This window comes from Pleurodeles waltl, chromosome 8, assembly GCF_031143425.1.
Source record: "Pleurodeles waltl isolate 20211129_DDA chromosome 8, aPleWal1.hap1.20221129, whole genome shotgun sequence".
Lineage (NCBI taxonomy): Eukaryota > Metazoa > Chordata > Amphibia > Caudata > Salamandridae > Pleurodeles > Pleurodeles waltl.
The window spans coordinates 70,448,081-70,469,749 of record NC_090447.1 but is presented as its reverse complement, the minus strand read 5'-3'; the positions used below and the strand labels follow the sequence as shown (position 1 = coordinate 70,469,749).

The following is a 21,669-nucleotide window of genomic DNA, read 5'->3' as shown; positions in this document are numbered from 1 at the left end:
GTCAACAACATTCAAGTGTGGTTTAAGGTAGAAACAACTAAACAATTAACCCTTGTAAAGTCTCATGGCTCTAGTGAGAATTAAATATGCAATTGTTACAAGGCCATAACCTCCATCTCTAATGCAGACGTCCTGTAAAGCAAATTAAAGCTTCACTAACGCTCTTAGGATCGTAGTAATACCAAATTTACCTGCAGGATGTGACGGATGACTAGTATTGAGCTCCTCTTCTCGGTCATCTTGTAAAGACTCATCATTGAATGAGTTGTCTTCACTGCTGCCCTCCAGACCATTGCGCAATGCATTGCGCATGTTCAGGGCCACAATGGTGTCATCCACACTGTTATGTTTGTTCTCCAGAGAGTGGGGTATGGGCTTGGCGATTGGATTTGTGTAGAATCTGCTCATCTCATGGTCTTCGTCATCATCTTTCTGCCCATCACTTATGTGGTTCTCCACTGACCTGAAGAAAAAAAAAAACTTATTAACAAGCTCCAAAATAATTAGCAGCATTTCGACTTGGTTAAGAATAAAGAACCCCAAATAATTCCAACCCGGGGTATTTTAGATTTGCCACAAAACCATACAAAATAAGGTAATAAAAGAATGATAAATAAGTATTGTCAGCACCTCAATAGAGGTAGAGTAATATAGCACTTTCAGTGTTTGCACCATCTGAAGTGATTACTTTGAATTCTGAGTTGTATGAAGATCTACGTCAGAATGGAGGCACGCCATTAACAGTGCTTCTATTGTTTACAGTTAAGTGGGCAAAATATCAATTTACTTTAAAACGTCCTGCTAGTTTGAGAACTAGTGAACTTTGACAGTGTTATGGCAGCAACTAAAAAAAAAACGCTAGATGTCTGCAACAGTCAAAACGTATACAAAGTTTGACCCAAATATTTACAAAATTACAAGCCAGTATAAACAGAATTTTTTTTAACAATGTCATTTAATTGAGAATTTGATACAAACAAAAGTAAAAAACAAAAAAGTATTTTACTTATAAGTAAGAATAAAGCTCATTAAACAACTAGAGGCAAGACGCACAAGTCAGCATGGAAGGGGATTCTGATGTATGCAGTTCAAAGAGGCAGCAGAGCAACAAGCAAGAATGACAGCCAATGGGGCACTCTGGAAGGGTAAGCATGGATCAGCAGAGGACTAGCACACAGAATGATGGGTAACTAGGATAAGCAACCCAGGCCAGACGAAGATGCAGGAGTGTTGAAACTAAAGCTATCAGCAGATAATGGAGCTGAGGAAACTAGACCAACAGGGGCCTCTTTCCAGACACACCTTTATTCTATAAGCATTTTTCAACTCGGGACTATTTAAATTACAGATAAAAGGCTAGTAAGTTTTGCTAGTCACACCACAGTTTTTCACTTTTTCTGTGGCTCACTTGCTGGTAATCCTGAATTCCAACACATCCGCTGCTATCCAGGCCCAGTGTAAGTGCTCTGACCCAGAAAACATGTTGAAATTGGCTTAAAATCGGACCGTCCTATTTAACTGTCGTACGAGGCCACAGTATATTGTGCGGAAATATGGCTACGGCATGGAAAGTTAAATGTGACTTGGGAACTGCAGCACCTACTGTGCCATCCTCTACAGTGGCAATGAAAACATTGTGATGGTCCTATCCTATGTAGCCTGACTGCAGACACTTAAAAATCGCAGTGTGGCCTGTCAAATTAACCCTTTGATAGGTAAAGACCTCCCTTTTAAATATTAGCAAGTCACCTCAGTCTCGGCCTTGAAGCCCACAAGTCAGGGTTTATGGTATTTAAAAGTGGGTCATGTATAAGTGAATGTTATAACTTTGCTACAGTGACAAGACCCCTAAGTTATTTTCAGTATGGCAGGCCTACCTATTCAGAGCAGAAGAGGTAAGTACAGGTTAAAATAGTAATACTTCTCACTCTGGAATGGGACCAGCTAGAAACAATTAAGTCACTACTTATAATAGTGATTGTAAAGAAATGGCTCCCTGTTGCAGTTACCCCCCACTTTTTGCCTGATACTGATGCTGACTTGACTGAGAAGTGTGCTGGGACCCTGCTAACCAGGCCCCAGCACCAGTGTTCTTTCACCTAAAATGTACCATTGATCCCACAATTGGCATACCGTGGCATCCAGATAAGTCCCTTGTAACTGGTACCTCTGGTACCAAGGGCCCTGATGCCAGGGAAGGTCTCTAAGGGCTGCAGCATGTATTATGCCACCCTAGAGACCCCTCACTCAGCACAGACCCACTGCTTATCAGCTTGTGTGTGCTAGTGAGAACAAAATGAGTAAGTCGACATGGCACTCCCCTCAGGGTGCCATGCCAGCCTCTCACTGCCTATGCAGTATAGGTAAGACACCCCTCTAGCAGGCCTTACAGCCCTAAGGCAGGGTGCACTATACCATAGGTGAGGGTACCAGTGCATGAGCACTGTGCCCCTACAGTGTCTAAGCAAAACCTTAGACATTGTAAGTGCAGGGTAGCCATAAGAGTATATGGTCTGGGAGTCTGTTTCACACGAACTCCACAGCACCATAATGGCTACACTGAAAACTGAGAAGTTTGGTATCAAACTTCTCAGCACAACAAATGCACACTGATGCCAGTGTACATTTTATTGCAAAATACACCCCAGAGGGCACCTTAGAGGTGCCCCCTGAAACTTAACCGACTATCTGTGTAGGCTGACTAGTTCCAGCAGCCTGCCACACTAGAGACATGTTGCTGGCCCCATGGGGAGAGTGCCTTTGTCACTCTGAGGCCAGTAACAAAGCCTGCACTGGGTGGAGATGCTAACACCTCCCCCAGGCAGGAACTGTAACACCTGGCGGTGAGCCTCAAAGGCTCACCCCTTTGTCACAGCCCAGCAGGGCACTCCAGCTTAGTGGAGTTGCCCGCCCCCCTCCGGCCACAGCCCCCACTTTTGGCGGCAAGGCTGGAGGGAACAAAGAAAATAACAAGGAGGAGTCACTGGCCAGTCAGGACAGCCCCTAAGGTGTCCTGAGCTGAGGTGACTAACTTTTAGAAATCCTCCATCTTGCAGATGGAGGATTCCCCCAATAGGATTAGGGATGTGACCCCCTCCCCTTGGGAGGAGGCACAAAGAGGGTGTACTCACCCTCAGGGCTAGTAGCCATTGGCTACTAACCCCCCAGACCTAAACACGCCCTTAAATTTAGTATTTAAGGGCTCTCCCTGAACCTAGAAACTAGATTCCTGCAACAACAAGAAGGACTGCCTAGCTGAAAACCCCTGCAGAGGAAGACCAGAAGACAACAACTGCCTTGGCTCCAGAAACTCACCGGCCTGTCTCCTGCCTTCCAAAGAACTCTGCTCCAGCGACGCCTTCCAAAGGGACCAGCGACCTCTGAATCCTCTGAGGACTGCCCTGCTTCGACGACGACAAGAAACTCCCGAGGACAGCGGACCTGCTCCAAAAAGACTGCAACTTTAGCCAAAGAAGCAGCTTTAAAGAACCCTGCAATCTCCCCGCAAGAAGCGTGAGACTTGCAACACTGCACCCAGCGACCCCGACTCGGCTGGTGGAGAACCAACACCTCAGGGATGACCCCCGGACTACTCTACGACTGAGTACCAAAACCTGTCCCCCCTGAGCCCCCACAGCGCCGCCTGCAGAGGGAATCCCGAGGCTTCCCCTGACCGCGACTCTCTGAAACCTAAGTCCCGACGCCTGGAAAAGACCCTGCACCCGCAGCCCCCAGGACCTGAAGGACCGGACTTTCACTGCAGAAGTGACCCCCAGGAGTCCCTCTCCCTTGCCCAAGTGGAGGTTTCCCCGAGGAAGCCCCCCCTTGCCTGCCTGCAGCGCTGAAGAGATCCCTTGATCTCCCATTGACTTACATTGCGAACCCGACGCTTGTTCTAACACTGCACCCGGCCGCCCCCGCGCCGCTGAGGGTGAAATTTCTGTGTGGACTTGTGTCCCCCCCCGGTGCCCTACAAAACCCCCCTGGTCTGCCCTCCGAAGACGCGGGTAATTACCTGCAAGCAGACCGGAACCGGGGCACCCCCTTCTCTCCATTCTAGCCTATGCGTTTTGGGCACCACTTTGAACTCTGCACCTGACCGGCCCTGAGCTGCTGGTGTGGTAACTTTGGGGTTGCTCTGAACCCCCAACGGTGGGCTACCTTGGACCAAGAACTAAACCCTGTAAGTGTCTTACTTACCTGGTAAAACTAACAAAAACTTACCTCCCCCAGGAACTGCGAAAATTGCACTGTGTCCACTTTTAAAATAGCTATTTGTGAATAACTTGAAAAGTATACATGCAAATGAAATGATTCAAAGTTCCTAATGTACTTACCTGCAATACCTTTCAAACAAGATATTACATGTTAAATTTGAACCTGTGGTTCTTAAAATAAACTAAGAAAAGATATTTTTCTATAACAAAACCTATTGGCTGGATTTGTCTCTGAGTGTGTGTACCTCATTTATTGTCTATGTGTATGTACAACAAATGCTTAACACTACTCCTTGGATAAGCCTACTGCTCGACCACACTACCACAAAATAGAGCATTAGTATTATCTATTTTTTACCACTATTTTACCTCTAAGGGGAACCCTTGGACTCTGTGCATGCTATTCCTTACTTTGAAATAGCACATACAGAGCCAACTTCCTACAGTGATCAAAAGTCTAATTCATTGGTGAAGTCTGAATTTAAATATTAAAGGAAAGCAAGGTTTTAGAAAATTCTGTTTCCTGCGAGAATTAGCACTAGCCTCCGACAGTTGGATAGTCTGTACTTGGCCTGAATGACCTGTTCATGAGGTGTCCGCTTCCTCACAGGAAGTGCACAATATGATGATTTGATTGGCAAGTTGACCTGAAGAGGCAGGGGTGAATTTTGGTGACCGCCTGTCTGGTCACTAAGGTACCCTGCTTTGTTTTATTAGTCTTCTGTCTCAAACTGTATTTAAGTGTTAACTGTGAGGGCACTGGAAACTTCCCCGTGACACTCCAACAGGAACCACCAGCCCTCAAAGTCCAGGTTTATGGAAAGTGAAGACTTCAGAAGTCTGCACACTGCCTTGGTACATGGCACTTTTGGGCCTGTTTCTAGTAAGGCAACTTTCACCCCATTAATTAAAGAGTGCCCCAGAAGTCATCCAATCAACTAGCTAGAGCTAACCGTAAACATGGCACCTCAATACACCATCACCGTTTCTGACCTGCAGAAGATCAAAAGAGGCCTGGAATCTGACTGTGACCTGAAGGAGGCCTGAAGAACTGGACCTGCTCTCTTCTAGTAGCCAGGACAATGAAGTGGACTCCAAGGATTTGCTGGCTCACCGTCTTTGTAGCTATAAATATACAAAAGCTACAAAGGTATATTCCCTGGTAATGCTAGCCTGTGGAAACTGGACTTTGCCGTCAGCCTGTGCCGGACACCCTGAGTGTCCTTAATTGCACCCCGCCTCCTGACGTCATGGGGGTATTAAAAAGTGCTCTTGTTTTTGGGCACCAAAAGAATGTTTGGAAGCTTGTTAAACTTATTCTCCAGAGCAACTCCCCGGAAAAAGTATCCAATTAGCACTTGTAGTAGGTTGGCTCTGTATGCACTATTTCAAAGTAAGGAATAGTATGCACAGAGTCCAAGGGTTCCCCTTAGAGGTAAGATAGTGGCAAAAAGATAATACTAATGCTCTATTTTGTGGTAGTGTGGTCGAGCAGAAGGCTTATCAAAGGAGTAGTGTTAAGCAGTTGTTGTACACACACAAGCAATAAACAAGGAACACACACTCAGACAATTCCAGGCCAATAGGTTTTTGTATGGAATGAAAATGTCACTTACCCAGTGTACATCTGTTCGTGGCATCAGTCGCTGAAGATTCACATGTTGTGCATAGCCCGCCATCTGGTGTTGGGTCGGAGTGTTACAAGTTGTTTTTCTTCGAAGAAGTCTTACGAGTCACGGGACCGAGTGACTCCTCCTTTTGTCTCCATTGCGCATGGGCGTCGACTCCATCTTCGATTGTTTTCCCCGCAGAGGGTGAGGTAGGAGTTGTGTTGTAGTAATAGTGCCCATGCAATGGAGTGACTATGTACCTATTTAAGGTTTAAATAATATATTTACAAATGTACAAAGCTTAAGCTAACTTCCGAACTGCTACAGGCTCCCGGGGAGGCGGGTGGGCACATGTGAATCTTCAGCGACTGATGCCACGAACAGATGTACACTGGGTAAGTGACATTTTCAGTTCGATGGCATCTGTCGCTGTAGATACACATGTTGTGCATAGACTAGTAAGCAGTTATCTCCCCAAAAGCGGTGGCTCAGCCTGTAGGAGTGGAAGTAGTTTGAAATAAAGGTTCTTAACACGGCTTGACCTACTGTGGCTTGTTGTGCGGATAGCACGTCTACACAGTAGTGCTTGGTGAACGTGTGAGGCGTAGACCATGTGGCTGCCTTACATATTTCATGCATTGGAATATTTCCTAGAAAGGCCATGGTGGCACCTTTCTTTCTGGTTGAGTGTGCCCTTGGTGTAATGGGCAGCTGTCGTTTTGCTTTAAGGTAGCAGATCTGGATGCACTTAACTATCCATCTGGCTATACCTTGTTTTGATATTGGGTTTCCTGCATGAGGTTTTTGGAATGCAATAAATAGCTGTTTAGTTTTTCTGATGTTCTTTGTTCTGTCAATGTAGTACATTAATGCTCTTTTGACATCTAATGTATGTAGTGCCCTCTCAGCTACGGAATCTGGCTGTTGGAAGAATACTGGTAGTTCTACCGTTTGATTTAGGTGGAATGGTGAAATAACCTTCGGTAAAAATTTAGGATTAGTCCTTAGGACTACCTTATTTTTGTGTAGTTGGATAAAAGGTTCTTGTATTGTAAACGCCTCAATTTCACTTACTCTTCTTAGAGATGTGATGGCGATGAGAAATGCAACTTTCCAGGTTAGTAATTGTATTTCGCAAGAATGCATAGGTTCAAAGGGTGGACCCATGAGTCTTGTTAAGACGATTTTGAGGTTCCATGAAGGAACGGGTGGTGTCCTTGGTGGTATAATTCTTTTGAGGCCTTCCATAAACGCTTTAATGACAGGTATCCTAAATAGTGAAGTTGAATGGGTAATCTGCAGGTATGCAGATATTGCTGCGAGGTGTATTTTAATGGAAGAGAAGGCCAGGTTCGATTTTTGTAAGTGTAGTAAGTAGCCCACTACATCCTTTGGAGATGCGTGTAATGGTTGAATTTGATTCTGATGGCAGTAGCAAACAAACCTTTTCCATTTGCTTGCATAGCAGTGTCTAGTGGATGGTCTTCTAGCTTGCCTTATGACTTCCATACATTCTTGTGTGAGGTTTAAGTGTCCGAATTCTAGGATTTCAGGAACCAGATTGCTAGATTCAGCGATGCTGGGTTTGGATGCCTGATCTGTTGTTTGTGTTGTGTTAACAGATCTGGCCTGTTGGGCAACTTGACGTGGGGTACTACTGATAGGTCTAGCAGTGTTGTGTACCAAGGTTGCCTTGCCCATGTTGGTGCTATCAGTATGAGTTTGAGTTTGTTTTGACTCAATTTGTTTACTAGATATGGAAGGAGAGGGAGAGGGAGAGGGGGAAAAGCGTACGCAAATATCCCTGACCAGTTCATCCAACGGGGCATTGCCTTGAGGGTATCTGGATGCGAAGTTTTGGCATTTTGCGTTCTCCTTTGTTGCAAATAAGTCTATTTGAGGTGTTCCCCAAAGTTTGAAGTAAGTGTTTAGAATTTGGGGGTGAATTTCCCATTCGTGGACCTGTTGGTGATCTCGAGAGAGATTGTCTGCAAGTTGATTCTGGATCCCTGGAATAAACTGTGCTATTAGGCGAACGTGGTTGTGAATTGCCCAGCGCCATATTTTTTATGCTAGAAAGCTCAGCTGCGGTGAGTGTGTCCCCCCCTGTTTGTTTAGATAATACATTGTTGTCATGTTGTCTGTTTTGACAAGAATGTACTTGTGAGTTATGATTGGTTGGAATACTTTTAGTGCTTGAAAAACTGCTAGCAGTTACAGGTGATTTATGTGCAGTTTTGTTTGATGTACGTCCCATTGTCCTTGTATGCTGTGTTGATCGAGGTGTGCTCCCCACCCCGTCATGGAAGCATCTGTTGTTATTACGTATTGTGGAACTGGGTCTTGGAAAGGCCGCCCTTTGTTTAAATTTATACTGTTCCACCATAGAAGCGAGAGGTATGTTTGGCGGTCTATCAACACCAGATCTAGAAGGTGACCCTGTGCTTGTGACCATTGTGATGCTAGGCACTGTTGTAAGGGCCTCATGTGCAGTCTTGCGTTCGGGACAATGGCTATGCATGAGGATATCATGCCTAGGAGTTGTAATATCATTTTTGCTTGTATTCTCTGTGTTGGGTACATGCGTTGTATGATCTTGTTGAAATTTTGAATTCGCTGTGGACTTGGAGTGGCTAATCCTTTTGTTGTGTCTATTATGGTGTAGGAAGTTGGCTCTGTATGTGCTATTTCAAAGTAAGGAATAGCATGCACAGAGTCCAAGGGTTCCCCTTAGAGGTAAAATAGTGGTAAAAATAGATAATACTAATGCTCTATTTTGTGGTAGTGTGGTCGAGCAGTAGGCTTATCCAAGGAGTAGTGTTAAGCATTTGTTGTACACACACATAGACAATAAATGAGGTACACACACTCAGAGACAAATCCAGCCAATAGGTTTTTATATAGAAAAATATCTTTTCTTAGTTTATTTTAAGAACCACAGGTTCAAATTCTACATGTAATATCTCATTCGAAAGGTATTGCAGGTAAGTACTTTAGGAACTTCAAATCATCAAAATTGCATGTATACTTTTCAAGTTATTGACAAATAGCTGTTTTAAAAGTGGACACTTAGTGCAATTTTCACAGTTCCTGGGGGAGGTAAGTTTTGGTTAGTTTTACCAGGTAAGTAAGACACTTACAGGGCTTAGTTCTTGGTCCAAGGTAGCCCACCGTTGGGGGTTCAGAGCAACCCCAAAGTCACCACACCAGCAGCTCAGGGCCGGTCAGGTGCAGAGTTCAAAGTGGTGCCCAAAACACATAGGCTAGAATGGAGAGAAGGGGGTGCCCCGGTTCCGGTCTGCTTGCAGGTAAGTACCCGCGTCTTCGGAGGGCAGACCAGGGGGGTTTTGTAGGGCACCGGGGGGGACACAAGTCCACACAGAAATTTCACCCTCAGCAGCGCGGGGGCGGCCGGGTGCAGTGTAGGAACAGGCGTCGGGTTCGCAATGTTAGTCTATGAGAGATCTCGGGATCTCTTCAGCGCTGCAGGCAGGCAAGGGGGGGATTCCTCGGCGAAACCTCCACTTGGGCAAGGGAGAGGGACTCCTGGGGGTCACTTCTCCAGTGAAAGTCCGGTCCTTCAGGTCCTGGGGGCTGCGGGTGCAGGGTCTCTCCCAGGCGTCGGGACTTTAGGTTCGAAGAGTCGCGGTCAGGGGAAGCCTCGGGATTCCCTCTGCAGGCGGCGCTGTGGGGGCTCAGGGGGGACAGGTTTTGGTACTCACAGTATCAGAGTAGTCCTGGGGTCCCTCCTGAGGTGTCGGATCTCCACCAGCCGAGTCGGAGTCGCCGGGTGCAGTGTTGCAAGTCTCACGCTTCTTGCGGGGAGCTTGCAGGGTTCTTTAAAGCTGCTGGAAACAAAGTTGCAGCTTTTCTTGGAGCAGGTCCGCTGTCCTCGGGAGTTTCTCGTCTTTTCGAAGCAGGGGCAGTCCTCAGAGGATGTCGAGGTCGCTGGTCCCTTCGGAAGGCGTCGCTGGAGCAGGATCTTTGGAAGGCAGGAGACAGGCCGGTGAGTTTCTGGAGCCAAGGCAGTTGTCGTCTTCTGGTCTTCCGCTGCAGGGGTTTTCAGCTGGGCAGTCCTTCTTCTTGTTGCAGGAATCTAATTTTCTAGGGTTCAGGGTAGCCCTTAAATACTCAATTTAAGGGCGTGTTTAGGTCTGGGGGGTTAGTAGCCAATGGCTACTAGCCCTGAGGGTGGGTACACCCTCTTTGTGCCTCCTCCCAAGGGGAGGGGGTCACAATCCTAACCCTATTGGGGGAATCCTCCATCTGCAAGATGGAGGATTTCTAAAAGTTAGAGTCACCTCAGCTCAGGACACCTTAGGGGCTGTCCTGACTGGCCAGTGACTCCTCCTTGTTATTCTCATTATTTTCTCCGGCCTTGCCGCCAAAAGTGGGGGCCGGGCCGGAGGGGGCGGGCAACTCCACTAGCTGGAGTGTCCTGCTGGGTTGGCACAAAGGAGGTGAGCCTTTGAGGCTCACCGCCAGGTGTGACAATTCCTGCCTGGGAGAGGTGTTAGCATCTCCACCCAGTGCAGGCTTTGTTACTGGCCTCAGAGTGACAAAGGCACTCTCCCCATGGGGCCAGCAACATGTCTCGGTTTGTGGCAGGCTGCTAAAACTAGTCAGTCTACACAGATAGTCGGTTAAGTTTCAGGGGGCACCTCTAAGGTGCCCTCTGGGGTGTATTTTACAATAAAATGTACACTGGCATCAGTGTGCATTTATTGTGCTGAGAAGTTTGATACCAAACTTCCCAGTTTTCAGTGTAGCCATTATGGTGCTGTGGAGTTCGTGTTTGACAGACTCCCAGACCATATACTCTTATGGCTACCCTGCACTTACAATGTCTAAGGTTTTGTTTAGACACTGTAGGGGTACCATGCTCATGCACTGGTACCCTCACCTATGGTATAGTGCACCCTGCCTTAGGGCTGTAAGGCCTGCTAGAGGGGTGTCTTACCTATACTGCATAGGCAGTGAGAGGCTGGCATGGCACCCTGAGGGGAGTGCCATGTCGACTTACTCGTTTTGTCCTCACTAGCACACACAAGCTGGTAAGCAGTGTGTCTGTGCTGAGTGAGAGGTCTCCAGGGTGGCATAAGACATGCTGCAGCCCTTAGAGACCTTCCTTGGCATCAGGGCCCTTGGTACTAGAAGTACCAGTTACAAGGGACTTATCTGAATGCCAGGGTGTGCCAATTGTGGATACAAAGGTACATTTTAGGTGAAGGAACACTGGTGCTGGGGCCTGGTTAGCAGGGTTCCAGCACACTTCTCAGTCAAGTCAGCATCAGTATCAGGCAAAAAGTGGGGGGTAACTGCAACAGGGAGCCATTTCTTTACATATGGCTCCTAGGTATTGTTGTACTTTGCACGGCAGAATGTGTGATTTTGCATAGTTGATGGTGAAACCGAGTTTGTAGAGGTTTTGTATGACCTGATCTGTGTGGTGTGAGCACCTTGTCAGTGAGTCGGTCTTGATTAGCCAGTCGTCTAGATACAGGAATACGTGTATTTGCTGCCTTCTGATGTGTGCAGCCACTACTGCTAGACATTTTGTAAAGACTCTTGGCGCGGTTGTTAAACCAAACGGCAATACTTTGAATTGGTAATGTATTCCTTTGAATACAAACCTGAGGTATTTCCTGTGCGACTGATGTATTGGTATGTGGAAATACGCGTCTTTGAGATCTAAGGTTGTCATGTAGTCCTGTTGCTTTAGCAATGGTAACACCTCTTGTAGCGTGACCATGTGAAAGTGTTCTGATTTGATGTAGGTGTTTAGTGTTCTGAGGTCTAGGATTGGTCTCCGTGTTTTGTCCTTTTTTGGTATTAGGAAGTACAGTGAATAAACTCCTGTGTTTATTTGTGTTTCTGGTACTAGTTCTATTGCGTTCTTTTGCAATAATGCTTGAACTTCTGTTTCCAGAAGGTCTGAATGTTGTTTTGATAAATTCTGTGCTTTTGGTGGTATGTTTGGAGGGATTTGTAGAAATTCTATGCAATAACCATGTTGAATAATTGCTAAGACCCAAGTGTCTGTAGTTATTTCCTCCCATGCTTGGTAATACTGACCTATTCTTCCCCCCACTGGTGTTGTGAGGAGGGGATGAGTGACATGTGAGTCACTGCTTGGTTGTAGGGGTTTTGGGGCTTTGAAATTTTCCCCTATTCCTAGGGAATTGTCCTCTGTATTGGCCCCGAAAGCCTCCCCTGTACTGTCCCTGGTAGCTGGACGGTGTTGTCTGAGGTGCTGGCTTGTGTGGCCTGACCCCGAAACCCCCCTCTAAAGGTTGTCTTGCGGAAGGTGCTGTAAGTGCCTCTGCTCTGCGGGGAGTAGAGTGCGCCCATGGCTTTAGCAGTGTCCGTGTCTTTTTTCAGTTTCTCAATTGCCGTGTCCACCTCTGGTCCGAACAGTTGTTTTTCATTGAATGGCATATTGAGCACTGCCTGCTGTATCTCTGGTTTAAAACCAGACGTTCGTAGCCATGCGTGCCTTCTTATAGTCACAGATGTGTTAATTGTTCTCGCAGCTGTGTCCGCTGCGTCCATAGAGGAGCGTATCTGATTATTAGATATGTTCTGTCCTTCCTCAACCACCTGCTTCGCCCTCTTTTGTAGTTCCTTGGGTAGATGCTCAATGAGGTGTTGCATCTCATCCCAATGGGCTCTGTCATAGCGCGCAAGTAGTGCTTGGGAGTTAGCGATGCGCCACTGGTTTGCAGCCTGTACTGCGACTCTTTTCGGCTGCATCGAACTTGCGGCTCTCTTTATCTGGGGGTGGTGCCTCCCCAGATGTGCGGGAGTTGGCTCTCTTGCGAGCTGCTCCTACTACGACGGAATCTGGTGGCAGCTGTGTGGTGATGAAAACAGGGTCTGTGGGAGGTGCTTTATATTTCTTTTCCACCCTTGGTGTTATTGCCTGTAGGAAGTTGGCTCTGTATGTGCTATTTCAAAGTAAGGAATAGCATGCACAGAGTCCAAGGGTTCCCCTTAGAGGTAAAATAGTGGTAAAAAGAGATAATACTAATGCTCTATTTTGTGGTAGTGTGGTCGAGCAGTAGGCTTATCTAAGGAGTAGTGTTAAGCATTTGTTGCACATACACATAGACAATAAATGAGATACACACACTCAGAGACAAATCCAGCCAATAGGTTTTGTTATAGAAAAATATCTTTTCTTAGTTTATTTTAAGAACCACAGGTTCAAATTTAACAAGTAATATCTTGTTTGAAAGGTATTGCAGGTAAGTACTTTAGGAACTTCAAATCATCAAAATTGCATGTATACTTTTCAAGTTATTCACAAATAGCTGTTTTAAAAGTAGACACTTAGTGCAATTTTCACAGTTCCTAGGGGAGGTAAGTATTCGTTAGTTTTACCAGGTAAGTATTCGTTAGTTTTACCAGGTAAGTAAGACACTTACAGGGTTCAGTTCTTGGTCCAAGGTAGCCCACCGTTGGGGGTTCAGAGCAACCCCAAAGTCACCACACCAGCAGCTCAGGGCCGGTCAGGTGCAGAGTTCAAAGTGGTGCCCAAAACACATAGGCTAGAATGGAGAGAAGGGGGTGCCCCGGTTCCGGTCTGCTTGCAGGTAAGTACCCGCGTCTTCGGAGGGCAGACCAGGGGGGTTTTGTAGGGCACCGGGGGGGACACAAGTCCACACAGAAATTTCACCCTCAGTGGCGCGGGGGCGGCCGGGTGCAGTGTAGAAACAAGCGTCGGGTTCGCAATGTTAGTCTATGAGAGATCTCGGGATCTCTTCAGCGCTGCAGGCAGGCAAGGGGGGGGTTCCTCGGGGAAACCTCCACTTGGGCAAGGGAGAGGGACTCCTGGGGGTCACTTCTCCAGTGAAAGTCCGGTCCTTCAGGTCCTGGGGGCTGCGGGTGCAGGGTCTCTCCCAGGCGTCGGGACTTTAGGTTCAAAGAGTCGCGGTCAGGGGAAGCCTCGGGATTCCCTCTGCAGGCGGCGCTGTGGGGGCTCAGGGGGGACAGGTTTTGGTACTCACAGTATCAGAGTAGTCCTGGGGTCCCTCCTGAGGTGTTGGATCGCCACCAGCCGAGTCGGGGTCGCCGGGTGCAGTGTTGCAAGTCTCACGCTTCTTGCGGGGAGCTTGCAGGGTTCTTTAAAGTTGCTGGAAACAAAGTTGCAGCTTTTCTTGGAGCAGGTCCGCTGTCCTCGGGAGTTTCTTGTCTTTTCGAAGCAGGGGCAGTCCTCAGAGGATGTCGAGGTCGCTGGTCCCTTTGGAAGGCGTCGCTGGAGCAGGATCTTTGGAAGGCAGGAGACAGGCCGGTGAGTTTCTGGAGCCAAGGCAGTTGTCGTCTTCTGGTCTTCCGCTGCAGGGGTTTTCAGCTGGGCAGTCCTTCTTGTAGTTACAGGAATCTAATTTTCTAGGGTTCAGGGTAGCCCTTAAATACTAAATTTAAGGGCGTGTTTAGGTCTGGGGGGTTAGTAGCCAATGGCTACTAGCCCTGAGGGTGGGTACACCCTCTTTGTGCCTCCTCCCAAGGGGAGGGGGTCACAATCCTAACCCTATTGGGGGAATCCTCCATCTGCAAGATGGAGGATTTCTAAAAGTTAGAGTCACCTCAGCTCAGGACACCTTAGGGGCTGTCCTGACTGGCCAGTGACTCCTCCTTGTTTTTCTCATTATTTTCTCCGGCCTTGCCGCCAAAAGTGGGGCCTGGCCGGAGGGGGCGGGCAACTCCACTAGCTGGAGTGTCCTGCTGGGTTGGCACAAAGGAGGTGAGCCTTTGAGGCTCACCGCCAGGTGTGACAATTCCTGCCTGGGAGAGGTGTTAGCATCTCCACCCAGTGCAGGCTTTGTTACTGGCCTCAGAGTGACAAAGGCACTCTCCCCATGGGGCCAGCAACATGTCTCGGTTTGTGGCAGGCTGCTAAAACTAGTCAGCCTACACAGATAGTCGGTTAAGTTTCAGGGGGCACCTCTAAGGTGCCCTCTGTGGTGTATTTTACAATAAAATGTACACTGGCATCAGTGTGCATTTATTGTGCTGAGAAGTTTGATACCAAACTTCCCAGTTTTCAGTGTAGCCATTATGGTGCTGTGGAGTTCGTGTTTGACAGACTCCCAGACCATATACTCTTATGGCTACCCTGCACTTACAATGTCTAAGGTTTTGTTTAGACACTGTAGGGGTACCATGCTCATGCACTGGTACCCTCACCTATGGTATAGTGCACCCTGCCTTAGGGCTGTAAGGCCTGCTAGAGGGGTGTCTTACCTATACTGCATAGGCAGTGAGAGGCTGGCATGGCACCCTGAGGGGAGTGCCATGTCGACTTACTCGTTTTGTCCTCACTAGCACACACAAGCTGGCAAGCAGTGTGTCTGTGGTGAGTGAGAGGTCTCCAGGGTGGCATAAGACATGCTGCAGCCCTTAGAGACCTTCCTTGGCATCAGGGCCCTTGGTACTAGAAGTACCAGTTACAAGGGACTTATCTGGATGCCAGGGTCTGCCAATTGTGGATACAAAAGTACAGGTTGGGAAAGAACACTGGTGCTGGGGCCTGGTTAGCAGGCCTCAGCACACTTTCAATTGTAAACATAGCATCAGCAAAGGCAAAAAGTCAGGGGGCAACCATGCCAAGGAGGCATTTCCTTACACAACCCCCCCCCCAAACGAAAGAGGATGAGACTAACCTTTCCCAAGAGAGTCTTCATTTTCTAAGTGGAAGAACCTGGAAAGGCCATCTGCATTGGCATGGGCAGTCCCAGGTCTGTGTTCCACTATAAAGTCCATTCCCTGTAGGGAGATGGACCACCTCAACAGTTTAGGATTTTCACCTTTCATTTGCATCAGCCATTTGAGAGGTCTGTGGTCAGTTTGAACTAGGAAGTGAGTCCCAAAGAGGTATGGTCTCAGCTTCTTCAGGGACCAAACCACAGCAAAGGCCTCCCTCTCAATGGCACTCCAACGCTGCTCCCTGGGGAGTAACCTCCTGCTAATGAAAGCAACAGGCTGGTCAAGGCCATCATCATTTGTTTGGGACAAAACTGCCCCTATCCCATGTTCAGAGGCATCAGTCTGCACAATGAACTGCTTAGAATAATCTGGAGCTTTGAGAACTGGTGCTGAGCACATTGCTTGTTTCAGGGTGTCAAAGGCCTGTTGGCAGTCCACAGTCCAGTTCACTTTCTTGGGCATTTTCTTGGAGGTGAGCTCAGTGAGGGCTGTCACAATGGATCCATATCCCTTCACAAACCTCCTGTAGTACCCAGTCAAGCCAAGGAATGCCCTGACTTGAGTCTGGGTTTTTGGAGCTACCCAGTCCAGAATAGTCTGGATCTTGGGTTGGAGTGGCTGAACTTGGCCTCCACCTACAAGGTGTCCCAAGTAAACCACAGTTCCCTGCCCTATCTGGCATTTGGATGCCTTGATAGAGAGGCCTGCAGATTGCAGAGCCTTCAAAACCTTCCTCAGGTGGACCAGGTGATCCTGCCAGGTGGAGCTAAAGACAGCAATATCATCAAGATAAGCTGTGCTAAAGGACTCCAAGCCAGCAAGGACTTGATTCACCAACCTTTGGAAGGTGGCAGGGGCATTCTTTAAACCAAAGGGCATAACAGTAAACTGATAATGCCCATCAGGTGTGGAGAATGCTGTCTTTTCTTTTGCTCCAGGTGCCATTTTTATTTGCCAGTACCCTGCTGTCAAGTCAAAGGTACTTAGAAATTTGGCAGCACCTAATTTATCAATGAGCTCATCAGCTCTTGGAATTGGATGGGCATCTGTCTTGGTGACAGAATTGAGCCCTCTGTAGTCCACACAAAACCTCATCTCTTTCTTTCCATCTTTGGTGTGAGGTTTGGGGACTAAGACCACTGGGCTAGCCCAGGGGCTGTCAGAGCGCTCAATTACTCCCAATTCCAGCATCTTGTGGACTTCCACCTTGATGCTTTCCTTAACATGGTCAGACTGTCTGAAGATTTTGTTTTTGACAGGCATGCTGTCTCCTGTGTCCACATCATGGGTACACAGGGGTGTCTGACCAGGGGTTAGGGAGAAAAGCTCAGGGAACTGTTGTAGGACTCTCCTACAATCAGCCTGCTGTTGGCCAGAGAGGGTGTCTGAGTAGATCACTCCATCTACTGTGCCATCTCTTGGGTCTGATGACAGAAGATCAGGGAGAGGTTCACTCTCTGCCTCCTGATCCTCATCTGTTACCATCAACAGATTCACATCAGCCCTGTCATGGAAGAGCTTAAGGCGGTTCACATGGATTACCCTCTTGGGGCTCCTGCTTGTGCCCAGGTCCACCAGGTAGGTGACCTGACTCTTCCTTTCTAGCACTGGGTAAGGGCCACTCCATTTGTCCTGGAGTGCCCTGGGAGCCACAGGCTCCAGAACCCAGACTTTCTGCCCTGGTTGGAACTCAACCAGTGCAGCCTTTTGGTCATACCAAAACTTCTGGAGCTGTTGGCTGGCCTCAAGGTTTTTGGTTGCCTTTTCCATGTACTCTGCCATTCTAGAGCGAAGGCCAAGTACATAGTCCACTATGTCCTGTTTAGGCTCATGGAGAGGTCTCTCCCAGCCTTCTTTAACAAGGGCAAGTGGTCCCCTTACAGGATGACCAAACAGAAGTTCAAAGGGTGAGAACCCTACTCCCTTCTGTGGTACCTCCCTGTAAGCGAAAAGCAGACATGGCAGGAGGACATCCCATCTCCTTTTGAGTTTTTCTGGGAGCCCCATGATCATGCCTTTTAATGTCTTGTTGAATCTCTCAACTAAGCCATTAGTTTGTGGATGGTAAGGTGTAGTGAATTTATAAGTCACTCCACACTCATTCCACATGTGCTTTAGGTATGCTGACATGAAGTTGGTACCTCTGTCAGACACCACCTCCTTAGGGAAACCCACTCTGGTAAAGATACCAATGAGGGCCTTGGCTACTGCAGGGGCAGTAGTCGACCTAAGGGGAATAGCTTCAGGATACCTGGTAGCATGATCCACTACTACCAGGATATACATATTTCCTGAGGCTGTGGGAGGTTCCAGTGGACCAACTATGTCCACACCCACTCTTTCAAAGGGCACCCCCACCACTGGAAGTGGAATGAGGGGGGCCTTTGGATGCCCACCTGTCTTACCACTGGCTTGACAGGTGGGGCAGGAGAGGCAAAACTCCTTAACCATGTTGGACATATTGGGCCAGTAGAAGTGGTTGACTAACCTCTCCCACGTCTTGGTTTGTCCCAAATGTCCAGCAAGGGGAATGTCATGGGCCAATGTTAGGATGAACTCTCTGAACAGCTGAGGCACTACCACTCTCCTAGTGGCACCAGGTTTGGGGTCTCTGGCCTCAGTGTATAGGAGCCCATCTTCCCAATAGACCCTATGTGTTCCATTTTTCTTGCCTTTGGACTCTTCAGCAGCTTGCTGCCTAAGGCCTTCAAGAGAGGGACAGGTTTCTTGTCCCTTACACAGCTCTTCCCTTGAGGGTCCCCCTGGGCCTAAGAGCTCAACCTGATAAGGTTCAAGCTCCAAAGGCTCAGTTCCCTCAGAGGGCAGAACTTCTTCCTGAGAAGAGAGGTTCCCTTTCTTTTGCTGTGTTGCAGTTGGTTTCCCAACTGACTTCCCTGTTCTCTTGGTAGGCTGGGCCATTTTTCCAGACTCCAGCTCTACTTTTTCACCCTGTGCCTTGCACTGTGCTCTTGTTTTCACACACACCAGTTCAGGGATACCCAGCATTGCTGCATGGGTTTTTAGCTCTACCTCAGCCCAGGCTGAGGACTCCAGGTCATTTCCAAGCAGACAGTCCACTGGGATATTTGAGGAGACCACCACCTGCTTCAGGCCATTGACCCCTCCCCATTCTAAAGTAACCATTGCCATGGGATGTACTTTTCTCTGATTGTCAGCGTTGGTGACTGTGTAAGTTTTTCCAGTCAGGTATTGGCCAGGGGAAACCAGTTTCTCTGTCACCATGGTGACACTGGCACCTGTATCCCTCAGGCCCTCTATTCTAGTCCCATTAATTAAGAGTTGCTGTCTGTATTTTTGCATGTTAGGCGGCCAGACAGCTAGTGTGGCTAAATCCACCCCACCCTCAGAAACTAGAGTAGCTTCAGTGTGGACCCTGATTTGCTCTGGGCACACTGTTGATCCCACTTGGAGACTAGCCATACCAGTGTTACCTGGATGGGAGTTTGGAGTGGAACCTTTCTTGGGACAGGCCTTGTCTCCAGTTTGGTGTCCATGCTGTTTACAGCTATGACACCAGGCCTTTTTGGGATCAAAGTTTTTACCCTTGTACCCATTGTTTTGTGAAGAGGCTCTGGGCCCACCCTCCTGTGCAGGTTTTTGGGGGCCTGTAGAAGACTCTTTACTATTTTTAGTTTTGGTTGTCTCATCACCCTTCTGCTGGGGAGTCTTTGTGACCCCTTTCTTTTGGTCACCCCCTGTTGAAGTCTTGGACACCCTTGTCTTGACCCAATGGTCCGCCTTCTTTCCCAATTCTTGGGGAGAAATTGGTCCTAGGTCTACCAGATGCTGATGCAGTTTATCATTGAAACAATTACTTAACAGGTGTTCTTTCACAAATAAATTGTACAGCCCATCATAATTACTTACACCACTGCCTTGAATCCAACCATCTAGTGTTTTCACTGAGTAGTCAACAAAGTCAACCCAGGTCTGGCTCGAGGATTTTTGAGCCCCCCTGAACCTAATCCTGTACTCCTCAGTGGAGAATCCAAAGCCCTCAATCAGGGTACCCTTCATGAGGTCATAAGATTCTGCATCTTGTCCAGAGAGTGTGAGGAGTCTATCCCTAAACTTTCCTGTGAACATTTCCCAAAGGAGAGCACCCCAGTGAGATTTGTTCACTTTTCTGGTTACACAAGCCCTCTCAAAAGCTGTGAACCATTTGGTGATGTCATCACCATCTTCATATTTAGTTACAATCCCTTTGGGGATTTTCAACATGTCAGGAGAATCTCTGACCCTATTTATGTTGCTGCCACCATTGATGGGTCCTAGGCCCATCTCTTGTCTTTCCCTCTCTATGGCTAGGATCTGTCTTTCCAAAGCCAATCTTTTGGCCATCCTGGCTAACTGGATGTCCTCTTCACTGGAGTTATCCTCAGTGATTTCAGAGTTGTTGGTCCCTCCTGTGAGGGAACCAGCATCTCTGACTATTATTTGTGGAGTCAGGGCTTGAGAAGCCCTGCTCTCCCTAAGTAGGACTGGAGGGGGGGAATTTCCCTCCAAGTCACTATCTTCATCCTCTGAGTTGCCATCCTCAGAGGGGTTGGCCTTTTCAAACTCTGCCAAAAGCTCCTGGAGCTGTACTTTGGTAGGTTTGGGGCCCATTGCTATTTTCTTTAGTTTACAGAGTGACCTTAGCTCTCTCATCTGTAGATGGAGGTAAGGTGTGGTGTCGAGTTCCACCACATTCACATCTGTGCTAGACATTATGCTTCTAAAAGTTGGAATACTTTTTAAGAAACTAAAACTGGTTCTAGAATCTAATTCAAACTTTTACCAAACTTTTAAACTCTAAAAGAAATGCTAAACAGGATCTAACACAAGGCCCTAGCAGGTCTTAAGAATTTAGAAAACTTTTCAAATTGCAAAAATCAATTTCTAATGACAATTTTGGAATTTGTCGTGTGATCAGGTATTGGCTGAGTAGTCCAGCAAATGCAAAGTCTTGTACCCCACCGCTGATCCACCAATGTAGGAAGTTGGCTCTGTATGTGCTATTTCAAAGTAAGGAATAGCATGCACAGAGTCCAAGGGTTCCCCTTAGAGGTAAAATAGTGGTAAAAAGAGATAATACTAATGCTCTATTTTGTGGTAGTGTGGTCGAGCAGTAGGCTTATCTAAGGAGTAGTGTTAAGCATTTGTTGCACATACACATAGACAATAAATGAGATACACACACTCAGAGACAAATCCAGCCAATAGGTTTTGTTATAGAAAAATATCTTTTCTTAGTTTATTTTAAGAACCACAGGTTCAAATTTAACAAGTAATATCTTGTTTGAAAGGTATTGCAGGTAAGTACTTTAGGAACTTCAAATCATCAAAATTGCATGTATACTTTTCAAGTTATTCACAAATAGCTGTTTTAAAAGTAGACACTTAGTGCAATTTTCACAGTTCCTAGGGGAGGTAAGTATTCGTTAGTTTTACCAGGTAAGTATTCGTTAGTTTTACCAGGTAAGTAAGACACTTACAGGGTTCAGTTCTTGGTCCAAGGTAGCCCACCGTTGGGGGTTCAGAGCAACCCCAAAGTCACCACACCAGCAGCTCAGGGCCGGTCAGGTGCAGAGTTCAAAGTGGTGCCCAAAACACATAGGCTAGAATGGAGAGAAGGGGGTGCCCCGGTTCCGGTCTGCTTGCAGGTAAGTACCCGCGTCTTCGGAGGGCAGACCAGGGGGGTTTTGTAGGGCACCGGGGGGGACACAAGTCCACACAGAAATTTCACCCTCAGCGGCGCGGGGGCGGCCGGGTGCAGTGTAGAAACAAGCGTCGGGTTCGCAATGTTAGTCTATGAGAGATCTCGGGATCTCTTCAGCGCTGCAGGCAGGCAAGGGGGGGGTTCCTCGGGGAAACCTCCACTTGGGCAAGGGAGAGGGACTCCTGGGGGTCACTTCTCCAGTGAAAGTCCGGTCCTTCAGGTCCTGGGGGCTGCGGGTGCAGGGTCTCTCCCAGGCGTCGGGACTTTAGGTTCAAAGAGTCGCGGTCAGGGGAAGCCTCGGGATTCCCTCTGCAGGCGGCGCTGTGGGGGCTCAGGGGGGACAGGTTTTGGTACTCACAGTATCAGAGTAGTCCTGGGGTCCCTCCTGAGGTGTTGGATCGCCACCAGCCGA

The 21,669-nt window shown here is 47.7% G+C and overlaps 1 protein-coding gene across 2 annotated transcripts in view; it reads right to left on the bottom strand.

The window, feature by feature from the left end:
• The window catches only part of NUP98 (nucleoporin 98 and 96 precursor), a 603,720-nt gene that overhangs the window by 310,635 nt on the left and 271,416 nt on the right, over positions 1 to 21,669 (bottom strand). For both annotated transcript variants that reach the window (XM_069203729.1, XM_069203730.1), the window contains exon 16: positions 192 to 463. In XM_069203729.1, coding sequence (XP_069059830.1) covers positions 192 to 463 — 272 coding nt within the window. The remainder of the gene's footprint in view (positions 1 to 191; positions 464 to 21,669) is intronic.